Source organism: Rhincodon typus, chromosome 1, assembly GCF_021869965.1.
Source record: "Rhincodon typus isolate 14 chromosome 1, sRhiTyp1.1, whole genome shotgun sequence".
Lineage (NCBI taxonomy): Eukaryota > Metazoa > Chordata > Chondrichthyes > Orectolobiformes > Rhincodontidae > Rhincodon > Rhincodon typus.
Window position 1 is genome coordinate 116,643,762 of NC_063332.1, and position 13,777 is coordinate 116,657,538.

Genomic DNA, 13,777 nt, shown 5'->3' on the forward strand with positions numbered 1-13,777 from the left:
GCTGGACTGTTAATCCAGAGACCCAGATAATGTTCTGGGGACCATGGTTTGAATCCCGCCATGGCAGAAGGTGGAATTTGAATTCAATTTTTTTTAAAAAATGGAATTAAGAGTCTAATGATGGCTATGAATCCATTGTCGAAAAAACCCATCTGGTTCACTAAAGCCCTTTAGGGAAGGAAACTGCCATCCTTACCTGGTCTGGCCTGCATATGACTCCAGACCCACAGCAACATGGTTGACTCTGAACTGCCCTGTGGGCAATTAGGGATGGGCAATAAACGCTGCCTAGCCGGTGATGCACTCATTCCATGAATGAATTTTAAAAACCAATTCACCATATAGAAGCACTGAAGCATATAGTGACAATAGGAGATGTCGAATAAAGTTTTCACAAAAACTTATTCATTCATAATTTTCTACTTCCAAGTAAGATCTCCTTTCGCTACAGATCAATAAAAAGTGTCAATCATCCAGAACCTTGAAAGCATCAATAGCAGGAACTGCAAGGAATTGAAACTTCTTAATCTTGTATTGGAAATAAACATTTGACTGAAGAGATCAGAGAGCCATAGCTTCCAATCAAGCAATGTTTTCCCAGGGGCTCAAATATTTCAACAGGTTCATGGATTTCTGGGTTTTTGGCCCAGAATACAGAATGAACAGTTTGCCTGATTCAATTTTAAAATATACACAATCAGTTGGGTCAGCTTCAAAGCCATTTTTAAAGAAAATAAAGTCACCTTTGCCTTTCTTCAGAACCCAAGTTCCTGATGCCTACAATTGTTATCATTGCTTGTAATGTCCTTCATATCATTACAGAGCCAGAACTGAAAAATCAAGGTAATGGCAAAGTGGCGGAAGTTATTTGAGATAGAAACAGCAAAATATGCCTGCTGCCGATAATGCTGTCAGTTTGCAAATCATGTTAGGTTTCTGTGTCAATGAAATAAATTTAGGAAATTTGTGGAAACTAGACTACAGCAATGAGAAGGCAATGGTCATGTGATGTGACTGAATTGGTCTACTTCCATGGCACATTGCGTTAGTCATACATCTTTTATTGTGAGACTCAGGAAAGTGAGAGGTGGATAATTACTACAACAATTGGCTTTAATAAAGCAGAATGTGCTTTTCTAGCTGCAGCATTAAAGGCACCAACATGATCAGTTTAAATACTCACTGGATGCAATGTGCTGCAAATGTGGACTTCTGGAAGGGTCTACACAGAAACTTTTAATAAAAATAATAGTTCATATTTAGAGGTATTCTGATGATCTGAATATTTGTTTGCGGTTAGGAACTTGAGCATAGAACTGAAATAAATCATGCCCTGATATAGTGTGATGAGTGGTGTCACCCAGCGATCTGTACTGGTGTCCCACACTTTCATCAAATACTTCACTTAAGAAATGTAAAATTTTGTATTAAACTTGGCATCAACAGTAAACTTAGAATATATGGCCTATTCTGTAGAAAGAAAGCAAAAAGTAATGAGGGGACAGGGAGACCAATAGAATGGGGAAAGCTAAAGTTCAATGTGAAAAGTAATCCATTTTGAATACGGGATGGATCAATCAAATTTTTTGTAATGGCAAAAATCTAATGTGGAGCAAAGGGGTTTGAGTGTCCTCCTATCTTAATCATTACTTTTCATGTTTATGTATTTTTAATCAAAAGCAAATGGAATGTTGAGTTTTCATGCAATGGAGTTGGAATGTAAAGGAGAAAAAGTGGTGTCTCAGTTGCACGGAGCCTTGGTGAACACATCTGATGGACTACAATACTACTGGACTTAAAGTAATTCACAGCTTAAAGAGTTAATTTGTAAAGAGTGGTTACATAAAATTTGGTTCATATTTGTTTGAGTTTAAAAGACCGAGGACTGATCAATTAATGTCTATAAATTGCCCTGAAAAATCATGAAAGCTGAAGAGAAACTGCTCCCTCTGGTGGAAATTCAGAGCAAGAGGACGCAATCTTGAATTTGGAGGTGGACTTTGTCGCACAAATGCTAATGGAAATTCTAGAATTTTCTTCCACAGGGCTGTGGATGCTGAGTCAGTTAAAATTCATAAAAATAGGAATGAAAGTTTTTTTAGGAATAGATATTAAAATATTCATATTAAAGACTGATTAATAAATTTAAAATGCACATCAGCTATGATTTAATTGTAGCCACATACTTTAGCAATGAATGGTGTACTATTCCTGTGGCCCAGTAATTTTGCGCTCTGAACAAATTGGATGAATGGAACTGTTATTGTTTGATTTGGTTAGCACTGAACAATTTGTGGATCAGCCAAGGAAACTTCTGAGATAAACATGGCAAATATGTTGAGCAAAATGGCATGGAATATGCAGATTATCCTTATTTTTTGCTGTATCTTTGAAATATTGACAAATCCTTGAAGAAATAGCGAGTTTACTTACAACCATTTTTGATTTCCCAAGTGTTTGGGAGATTACCTTATGTTTATAGTTACAGCAGGAGAGCGGAGGAATGGAGGAGCCATGCTCTTGAGCAGTATTGAACACACTAAACAGAAATTAATGAAATTTATCCCTTTGAAATATATAGGCAAAGGTTGCTTCTAATCCTAACTATATTGTTCCTTATATTTCTGATTAAAATACTGTAAATAAGTGTTGCTAAATTTTAAACATTGATCTGACTGCAATGACCTCATTTTAAGTGCGTTTGCAAATCAAAAATATTTTTATGGAAAAACATGAATTCCAACTTGATTTTTTTAATCTGATTTTTTTCTCTATTTGTCAAACAAAATTTGATGATGTTTTCATAATTCTGTTACCTTGATGGGTTTAATTGTCCAATTTTAAGTAAATACCAACAGCTATGCAAAAGAGACATTATTGCAGCTTCTTTTGATTGTTAGATATGCCAATAGCAAGTGAAGGAAGTATATATTTATTAATCCCTCATTTTTATTAATATCTTGTCTGTTTTTGGTTGAAACTGTTTAAAAAAAAAAAAATTGTTGGTTATGGGTAAAAATCCCCATTTCTTTTATAGATTTTACACATTTGATGTGTATTTGTGTCGGGAAATTTTGAGAAAGATGTGACCTAATCAAACACATGTTTGTTTCTGTTCCTCCTTTTATTTTTTGTATCTTTTTCCACTTTATTTGGGACGTGTTCCCTGTAAGGTAAGACCCTAAGCCACTAATCGGGCATTTTTGCATCTCGAAGCAATCATTGCCTGATTGATTGTTTGATTAATAATCAATGCTTGCTATTTTAATTTAAAATTTTCTTTTGCCTGCTGTCTATAAAATTGCTTTGGGTCTTTTCTGCCTAATGATTGCTTTCAACTGCAACAAAATTAGTTTTGGCTTGCAGCAGCTCTTTAACTATTACTACTGGTGCAGCAGCAAGTTAAAACTGCATTGGTTTTGCCAAAGGAATATGCTTGTGGCGTTTGGAACTATGTGTTTAAATATGATTTTTTTTATTAACTTACAGCAGCAAAGAGTTTGATGAATAAGAAGACTGATGGAGTTAAGGTAAGTTTGTTATCACATACTAATGTTCTTAGTTATTCTTGTGATATGTGTATTTTTCCACTGTATTATTCCTCTGCCTTTTTATCACTATTGACAAACATGTAGGCTCATGTGGCTTCCACAAAAATAGCTTACCAGCCTGCACACCAATGTAAGTTTATTTTTAACTGAATCTTTGCTTGCAGACAAGAAGCCAAATAACACTGAGGGAAGCTGTACACCCATTCTGCTGCTTACTGCCAACATCAGCTTCAGAAAATTTTCTTGAGTTACAAAAAAAAATTGCCAGCTATAGCTCTAACTACAAATTTTCTTTAATTGATTTAAGAAGTAGCAAATGTAATTATATACCTTGGTTGTTGATCTATCCAGTTATGCTTACTGGCATTTTAAATTTATTAAAATTAGTTTCCAATGACTTATCCTGAAATATTTGCAATTAGCTTAGTTATCTGCTTGTTGGTTTGGTTTCTACATTTCCAAACATGGTAAAATATACTAAACAATTAACTGAAAACTAGAATTGGCTAAATATATCCAAAAATGTGACCACAAACATACATAATCTTTTGCACAATTTAGAGAGTCAGCACGAAAATTGTTGCAAGGATTTTTGTTATCAGCTGGGACTATGTTTTGCTGTGAGTGTACTTAATCCTACGTGATCTTTACTCACATTGGAATCTTGCACGTTGGCCTTGGCTTTTCAAGATTTGATCAAGCTTGAGAGTTTGGATTGATCAATAGCAAGAACTGGATTTGAAAATAATGTCTCAGTTGGAAGACATTTCCATTATCATTTCTTGGTCATTGATTGAAAAATAGCCATTTAAATTTAACCTGAGGAAAAATCTAAAATACGATTTACTTACAGTTTAGTCATCCTGAATGATCCTAAGATATTCCCTAATCAGCCCTCAGAATGCCAACTTTACGTTTTTGGAGGGGCTTCTAAATTTTGGGAGAATAAAGAAACCTCATCATGCTTCTGAATTTTAAGTTGAAATAAGTTAATGATATAGAATAATTTTCCTCAAGTCACTTTTTTGTTAAATTGGCAGGCTATTGCCAGGGCAAAGGAAAGATGAATCTAAAAATGAGTGTATTTGTGTTGGGTGGGGGAATGCTCTGGCTTATGAAATCGGTTTCCAGGTCCAGAGCTGCCTTCAGCCAACCACTTTCTAACTAGAACTGAGGGAGCCTCATTGAGGCAAGGACTTTCAGATTGATTTCAGGAGATGAGTGTATTTACAAATTCCAGGATTCAGTGCCTGCCTGAGGAGTTCCCTTGATGGTCCTTCCCCTGACTGTTATTCCTCATTCCTGCTTCTCAGGCCTGCAATTCCCCGTTAACTAGACATTTTTGACCCGCCCAGGATCATCAGCCAGCCTTATTCACCACATTGTACCATTGAATCTCCATCCTTTTCGTGTAGCCGCTGCTGAGGCCTTTACTGATCGACTCCTGACCCAATAGCAGGTTTGCATGATACAGAGAATTTTGCCTGGGGACAGGGAAAAATTGTCAAAGAGAGGTTGATCAATTGGTGATAGGAAAAGAGGCTGGCCTAATGCTGGTGTGTATACTGAATTTGTTGCCTGGGTGGTGTGTTTGCAAAGTATTTTTGATACCTATTGACGAAAGGTAGCCAACATGACCAACCAACAATATTATAGAACAAAGATTTCAGATTCTTTCACCTTTATGTTACAAGTCAAATATCTGAAAAAAATAGCATTTTTATCAAGGAGTAACATTCAGTGTTTATTAGAGAATTATTAAGTTGTCCATTTGAAACCACATATCCTCAACTGGTGAATTGGCTGAGTAGATACCTTGGAAACAACATCAACATTCACCTTGAGGGTATTATTTCAATTAGTAATGCCACTTTTTAACCAAATATTTGTTCAAATCTTATTGCCAATATTTTGACATCGTTAACATAAGCATTATAAGTATTTAATAGATGTGATCTGATGCATCATGGCATATTCTAAAGTATCAATTTGGTGACTTATCATTGGTATATGAAATAGTTCTAGTTAGGATTTAAGAGTGGCCCCTCTTACCCTTTCTTCACCCTTTCCACCAAATGCTGTCTGCCTTTTTTTTAACCTACTGTTCAAATTTTCAGACCCCCTCTAGAATTTTTTAAGGAAGCCAGAAAAGCCTGTTTCCAGGGTTTTGTTCGGGAAAAACAAAACGTGAAAGAGATGGGAAAAATCTAGATAAACTTGAGCCCTAATCAAAGCTCTGTTTTCTGTTATGAGAAAATCTTACCTAAAGGTTTCAAGATTAAACAAGAAGTCCTAAGTGCCTTGCATTTGGTGAGCCCTACAGTTATGGTAGCATTATTGTAGATCAATGTATTGTAGATCAGTAGATCAATATGAAAAATTACAATGCCACAACTTTCAAAAATGATTCATTTTCAAATCTGTAGTGCTATTGATCCATCTTCAATCAAAGTAATTGATTCTGCTCTCTTTATTGTCCTTACTCTTGATACAGGGGAAAAAATAAGTTTACTTGAAGTGAAATAAATGTTTCACATGAAGTTGGAAAGTTGATCTACCTGTTATATTTGCATCCATTCATTTTGTCTAATTATACCATATATTCACATGTTTTCTGAAGTAATACTGCTTGATTTTCTTATGAAATCTATGCTCGCTGTCTCTACCACATGTAAACACAATAGCGCAGTCTTTTTATGCAGTATAAGAAATTACTAATTATGTCAGTAAGTAATATTTTATTTGCTGAAAATCTGCTCTCAGAATTCCTATTTCATTTCATTTGCTTCAACCAATCAAGCTTCTCCCTGCATTAGCCAATTATTCATTTTAGTATGATTTATGTAATAATTTTCACTGGTTTCACTTCTGTATTTATAATATAACTCTGCTGTGCTGTTGAAGTCTAAGACACAATTAAATTTTTGTTTTGTTTTACTAATTTGTGATTTTACGGATAAGTTGCTTAAAAAGCTGCCTTTGGTTCCTGTTAACGATATTAGAGATTTAAGTTGCTTTACTTTTAAACATCTAACTGGGAAAAAAGATTTTTATGATTATATGTTACTTATACACAATGGGATGATAGTGTCAAGTGCTTAAAAAAAGCTTTGAATTTGTGGCAAATAAATAATGTTGAATTTTGTTTACAGTTATTACCAGTACATCATTTATATTAGAAGCTGTTAGAACAAAGTTCTGATTTGCTTAGTTGATGACTGTATTAATAGCCAAGGGTCTAAATTGCACACCTCCCCCTCAAATCTGGTGTATTCATTCTATCAAGCGTTTAGGGCATGTCCTGTCAATTTTGTTCAATTATGCTTACACAAAAAGAATCTACTCTTCAGCTGGAGAACTGTAACCAAATCTATACAGGAATAGAATATTTCTTAATAGATGAGTAACACACATTAATCACTGGTACTATTCCATTTACAACTCAGTGCTGTTGAACTTCACAGCATAAGAGGCCACTCATTCAGTTGTACTTACGCCAACTCTCGGAAATAGCTTTCTACTCTTTCTAATTCCTCCACTATTTCCGCTTCGCTCTTTAAAAATAATTAACAATTGTAACAAATGGTCAAAGCGATCACTTAAGAGTGGCAAGTGAAAGCAATTTTTTACATTAAAATATCTGAAATATATCCATGTCTTTGGAAATATGCCCAAGAAAATAGGTATCAAAGCAGAGATGATGAAAATGATATACAGCTTGTGCAAAGAGACACAGTTTTGAAATATTTTTCAAGTTGGAGAGAATTCAAAGTTTAGGGAGATAGGGCTACAGGATAGGCTTTGACACTGCCACCAATGCTGGGGAAGAAGGTAATCATAACAAAGGTAAGAATTAGAAGATGGAAATAGGCAAGGTTATAGCGAGACGAAGAATTTAATTTTTATGTATTGTGTAGGCTAAGCCAATATAATCAGCAAGAGAAGGGCCTACCAATGACAAGAATGTAGCACAATCCCCGGCTCTTAAATAACAGATATCAAGAAAAGCTTTATTAAAATTTCAAGTTTGGATTATACCATGAGATGTAGGAGCAGATGTAGGCATTTAGCACTTCAAGTCTGCTGTGCCATCCAGTGATGTCATGGCTGAGCTGATAATCTTCAATTCCACTTTTCTCCAATGTCCCAAAAAAATCTGTCTGTCTCAGCCTTGAACATGCATAACAACCCAGCCTCGACAGTCCTCTGCATAAAGTAACATCCATAGATTCACTACCCTCTGAGAAAAGAAATTCCTTCTCATCGCTGTGTGACACCTTATTCTGAAGTGATGCCCTCTGATCCTAGATTCTCCCACAATGGGAAGCAATCTTTCTTTACCTACCCTGTAAAGTCCTCTAAGAATCTTACATGTTTCAAAAGCATCACCTCTCATTCCTCTTATTAAGTAAACTAATGTGTCATACCATCAAACATTTGCTGAAAATCCAAATATATATGACATCAACTGTTTCTCCTTTATTTATCCTGCTTGTTACTTCCTCGAATAACTCTAAATTTGTCAGGCATGACTTCACCTTTATGAAGTTTCCCTGATTCTGCTTGATCATACAGTGTATTTCTAAACGATCTGCTGTCACATCCCTTAAATTAGACACTGACATTTCCCAATAATAGACATTAACCTAACTGGCCTTTAAGATTCATGGAAGATTCCTGGAAGTACATCCACTATCTCTGTGGGTACTTCCTTTAATATTCTACAATGCATCCTAACAGGTCCACAGGACTGATCTGTCTTTAGTCCCATTAGTTTCCCCACTGCTTTTTCTCTAGTGATGGTTAATGTATTTATTTCCTCTCCTCCTTTTGCCCCTTGATTATTTAGCAATTTTGGAACCTTGTGTTGTCTACTGTGAAGACAAATGTAAACTCTGCCATTTCATGATTCCCAATTATTGTTTCCCAAGCCTTGTTCGCTAAGGGGAATGCCAGGAAATGAAAATGATATATAAAGCTGTTGCAATTGAGAGGCAACATTGTGAACTTGAAATACAGAGTCTTGTACTATGTAAGTTAAAACTCAGATAAGGGTTCAAGAAAGAAGCCAAGATTGCAAAATGGCAAAATGATTAGAGAATGGAACTTTAAGAGTAATACATGCAATTTTTGAAAATGTACTGGTTGTATAACATTAGCCTTGGATGAAATCATTCAGATACACTCCTGCAGAGAGGGGTTTGGTGGACAGTAGAGGATGAATACAAGATCAATTAAGAGAGAATGAGCTACAGTTTTACAACAATGTTTTCCTCACAAAGGATGCGTTTTGCAACCTTGCTTGAAATGTATTGGCGTTACAAAGCGTGTGGAAGTTGGAATGGATGAAATTAAACAAGTATGACATCTTAAGTCTGGTGATCCTAAATATTTTGCATTCTCTTGTTTAGATATAACTTGAACTTTGAGCAAGATAGTGATAGATATAAAGAAAACTTAGGCTGGTGGAATAGACAGGCAATTGTAAGATGGTATATAATTCAGAAGAGTGTGAAATTGTACAGTGGTACAAAATTTGTAAAAACAAAAGATATTAGAAAATCCTAAATTTGATGAATAGAGACATAGGGCTGCATTTAGGAGGAGGTTTGCATGGAGTTGGACAGACTTGAAAAAGGCAGGTTTAATAGGATGCAGCTTGTTAATACAATTAAAAAGCACATTAATATCAGTTTACATTTTAATTTACAGTTGACCTGTTGCCTTCCAAAGCAGCCTACCTGGAGGCAGGCTTCTGTTGGAAAACCAGGTCATCAGTGCTCCATGATAAGCTTGAGCCCACCCACCTCTTCCTTCTTTCAGCTACAGTAAGTAGATGCTCAGTGAGAGGGCTTTCACTCTACAGGGTGGTGGTCTTCTATTAAAAATAAATCTATGGGAAGTGCAGAGAGAATGTCGCCTTCTTGAGGTGCTGTCTGTCTCTGTTTACCTGCATCACCAGTGTGCAATTCCTTAAGTGTTTGAGGTCCCTACTGGCCCACGACCATCATAGCCCACTCTGTGCCTTCAGCTACACTCAGTTAATTGGCCAATCCTTTAAAAATCTTTGTGACTATTTGCAATATTCTGTGATGCTGAGAGTCAGATTTGATCCCAACTTCAGGGTCCCAATACAGTAACAAAAAAAAACACAGACCAAGGAAGCAAAAGCAAGAAAATTATGATGAATCTTTGTTTAAAAAGAGAAGTTGACTTCAGCTGGAGTATTATACTGAATTCTGGCCAAGATATTTCAGAAATAAAGGTTTTAGAAAGGGACCGGAAGAGAGGGATGAGGGCTTTCAGTTACCAGGTTAGATTGGAGCAACTCTGTTTGTTCTCTTCAGGCGAACAGGAGGTGTGGTAGAGATGTTCAGAATTGGCAGCCGGGGGGAGGGGGGTGGGGGGTGGGGGGTGGGGTGGTGTGGTGGGGGAGGGAGTGTGAGACTTCTGGACCGATTAGAAAGTGAGATTGTTTGCAGAATGATTGAGAACTAGAGAACAAAGCTTTAAAGTGATTGCACAAGAACAAAAGGCAACATAGATTTTTTTTTTAATGCTGCAATTGGTTGCAGTCTGTATTACACTGTAGGGAGAGATTTATTCCTGGCCTTCAACAGGGAAGTAGACGAGGAAAAAAATTTGCAGCGATTTGGGACTAACTAAATTGCTCTTCCTGATAGCTGGCATGGGCTTGAAGGGCTGAATAGCCGCCTCCTTGCTGTAACCATTTTATGATTCCATCTCTAGCTCTGTCATCTTCATTGAGACATTGCAAGGTGGTGCGCTGATACTAAAGTGATAGTATGTCTACTTCAGTCTGATATAAGGATATGACACACATTTCAGGAACTGTTGTACATGGACGTAGAGGCACATATCCATGTCATAGTTCGCAGCTCGAGTCTAACTGTTTGCATGTGTCTCCACAGGAGCTGAAGGTAGTATGTCTATTACACACTGCCAGCAAATTTGAGGAGAATTGAATAATGATGCATAGAAAATTGGATGGGTGCATGGGCAAATCATGCTAGTTTCAAAAGTTGATTTTAAATCCAGGGAATATTTTGTACAGCAAACCCAATAACAGTTCTAAATATTTAAATATGGGAAAGTAGCTGCCTTTTAGTTTTATCGAAGTGTCATTTAAGTTAGTGGCAAATAAAGTATATTAGGCATGCACAAAACATCAGTGTATCTCAGTTGTATGATTCTTTGTTATTAACCCTGTGCAAAAAATAGTCATTTTCATTCAATTTATTTAGAAAAATGAATATATAATATCTATTATGTGTTTAGATTTGACACACACAAAAATGTGTTGTAGAAGTCACAAATGCCTGATCATAAGTGCATGTTCTAATGAATAGTTTTTTAATTATTCTTCTCTTTTAGCATTAGGGACATATAGGGTGCAGCTGGAAACATGACACTTTGTTGAGAGCAGCAAAATTTGGAAAACATTACACTGGGATACTGATGCATGGTTTTGGTTGGGTGTTTTATCATCTGAGTAAAATAGACATAATTCTTTATCGGGGTGCCCTACCTGCAGGGTGCAACGCTTGTAGTTGGGCGACTGGTGTTTTATTCAGCCTCCGAATTTATATGGCTCATCAAGGTGCAGCAGCAGTAGTTCATTTCTTTGGCATAAATGTGAAGCTTGTCTTACATTGTGAAGTATTTTGTGCTACTGCAATCAGTTTTTTCTGAAAGACTTAACAACAGTTTTGCACTCGTTTTGGAAATGAATAAGGGATGGATTTCTTTCCAGCATTTTTTTAGAGAAGTTGATATAATCCTTTTGGCAGTAAGGTGGAAAATAATGCTGTGCATAGTTCTATTTGGTATATGTTACCTTGGGTAATATTTTCTTCTTGAGTTCTCTGTCCCTAAAGCAGTTCTGATCATAATCTCCACTGTGGATATAACAAGGAAGCAGGCCCTGAATCCACTCCGGTTGGAAGGGGGATTGAACCCTGCGCTGTTCACGTCAATCTGGTCCATATTGAATCGAGTCAAATAAAATAATTGCCAAGTTACAGGAAAATAAAATGCTTCCTCAGTAGTGATTTTTTTTCTGTACATAGTTATTTTCGAATATTTCATGAAAACACTAATCAGATCCCTGGTGAATTTGCTGACTCACTTCCACTGTCTTCAATATAAATCTCTATTTATGATCCATTTTCCCTACCTCACAGGGTTAGGCATATGTCAAAAAAAAAGCTTAGGGGTTTAATTTATCATGCTTTTTAGAACCTTGAGCCTTAATCAGGACTCCCTTTTCTGAGCCCGTTGATTCTCTCCTTTAGAAAACTGCTCTATGTCCACCTCAAAGCCAGCATGTTGCATCAGTATTCTGGTGATCAGAACAATTAGGCGATTGAGGTCTTTTCTTTCCTGACAGTACATTGTCTGCTTGTGTAATGTTGATTTTATTGATACCTTCAGACCCTTCCCCTATGTTATGTCCTGTATTTTCAGTGTTTTGCTCCCTTTGCCCAATATCATTTGTTTACAATTGTGTGATAGACAAATCTTTCAATCTACCCATGTTTGTCTGGATGTTAGTTCACTTGTTCCAATCCTCAGATATGTCGTATGCATCCCCACCTCCAACTAAGCTCCAAAATATCAGTAGGCTAGCATAAGACATAACAAGGTGTAGAGCGGGATGAACACAGCAGGCCAAGCAGCATCATAGGAGCAGGAAAGCTGACGTTTTGGGCCTAGACCCTGAAATGTCAGCCTTCCTGCTCCTCTGATGCTGCTTGGCCTGCTGTGTTCATCCAGCTCTACACCTTGTTATCTCAGATTCTCCAGCATCTGCAGTTCCTACTACCTCTGATACAGTAGGCTAGCATGTTTTGTTTGTTGCACTTTGAAATTGCTCCCATTTCTACTTGTAACTCTAGGTACAGGTATTGATGTTTTTGGAACCCTAGTAAGCATTTTCCTTCATTCAGTGTAGTTGTAAATAAAACTGCATTGTTTTTAAACTTTTAATTGAAACAAATTTTTTGATCTACCCCAAAAGCTTCTCTCGCCTTATTTTAGCCTCTGACCTTACAAACCAATCTCTTCTGACGCATTGTGTCCAGTTTTACTGAAAATCTAAAGGATTTCAGTCACCACTAGGCTGGTATCCATTTTATAAATATATTCACAAACTAACTGTTACGTTTTAGTAATATTAGGTTTTGGAGATGTAGTAGGATTAGTTCATGTAGCCTGGCAGTACTGAAGCAGAACAAGTAGAGGTTAAGCTGATTTGGAACACAGGAGGACTTTCATTGTCTCTTAATGCTAGGAGGAGATAGAGGACTTGAATGTCACAGCATGGATTAGGGTAGCGGGGGGAGAGAGAGAGATGCTGCCTGGCCTGCTGTGTTCCTCCAGCTCCACACTGTGATGTCTCTGACTCCGGCATCTGCAGTTCTTACTATCTCTGAGAGAGATCAGAGGTTGTTTTGTAAGTTTCCATGGGGTCAAATGGAAAGGTTGAAATTTGCATATTGTAGGTTGGTTCTTGTACATGTATGTTTCATTCACTAACCCTCTTGCTCTCGGTCACTGTAGTTTTAATGCCTCTAGTTGTTCTGCACCTTCACCCCACCATCATAATTGGATCATTTGTATCTTCTAATTGGCAACAAATCACAATTGATGCTAATGCAAATCTTTGTATGAAGCTTTCAAATGTGAGTGTAAGAGAAAGTGGACTGAACAAAACTGAGACAAGTTTTCTCTCTAGAAGTGAGCTATAGCAGGACTTCTGGCTAGCTAGCGGTTGGTCTTGGGGTGGATCATGGCCAAATTTCAGGAACACCAATCATTTTACAGTTCCCTTTTCAGCACTCCTTGGACAACTGTCCCATATAGTCAAGTATAGCAGAGTGGCACCATCCTGCAATGTTTGGCAGAGTTGGTGTAGAGAAACAATCATCTGGTTGCTCTGCTAAAGAAGCTTTTAAAACCAAAATGGTGGTATTGATGTGGCTGATCAAGAGTAGTTCCACTGATTGCAAGAAGACAGAGTTGATGGAGTTTCTAGCAGGGTTGTTGTTCCATCAGTCTCAGCTGTTTGATGTCAGATTAGAAAATAGCAAGAAGCTTATTCTTCTCCTCTCACCCAGTTGGCTTTTTGATGAGCCTAAAGAAGGAAGTAGATTGACTTGTACCCAAAATTCCTGTGCCCCATTGCTTTGACACAACCACTCCAG

General features: G+C 37.0%; 1 protein-coding gene across 5 annotated transcripts in view; it reads left to right on the forward strand.

The window, feature by feature from the left end:
* The window catches only part of LOC109922295 (calcium/calmodulin-dependent protein kinase type II subunit delta), a 274,180-nt gene that overhangs the window by 218,079 nt on the left and 42,324 nt on the right, over positions 1-13,777 (forward strand). For 3 of the 5 annotated variants that reach the window (XM_048597035.1, XM_048597047.1, XM_048597041.1), the window contains exon 13: positions 3,490-3,530. In XM_048597035.1, coding sequence (XP_048452992.1) covers positions 3,490-3,530 — 41 coding nt within the window. The remainder of the gene's footprint in view (positions 1-3,489; positions 3,531-13,777) is intronic. The other 2 variants (XM_048597057.1, XM_048597052.1) reach the window with 1 other exon arrangement.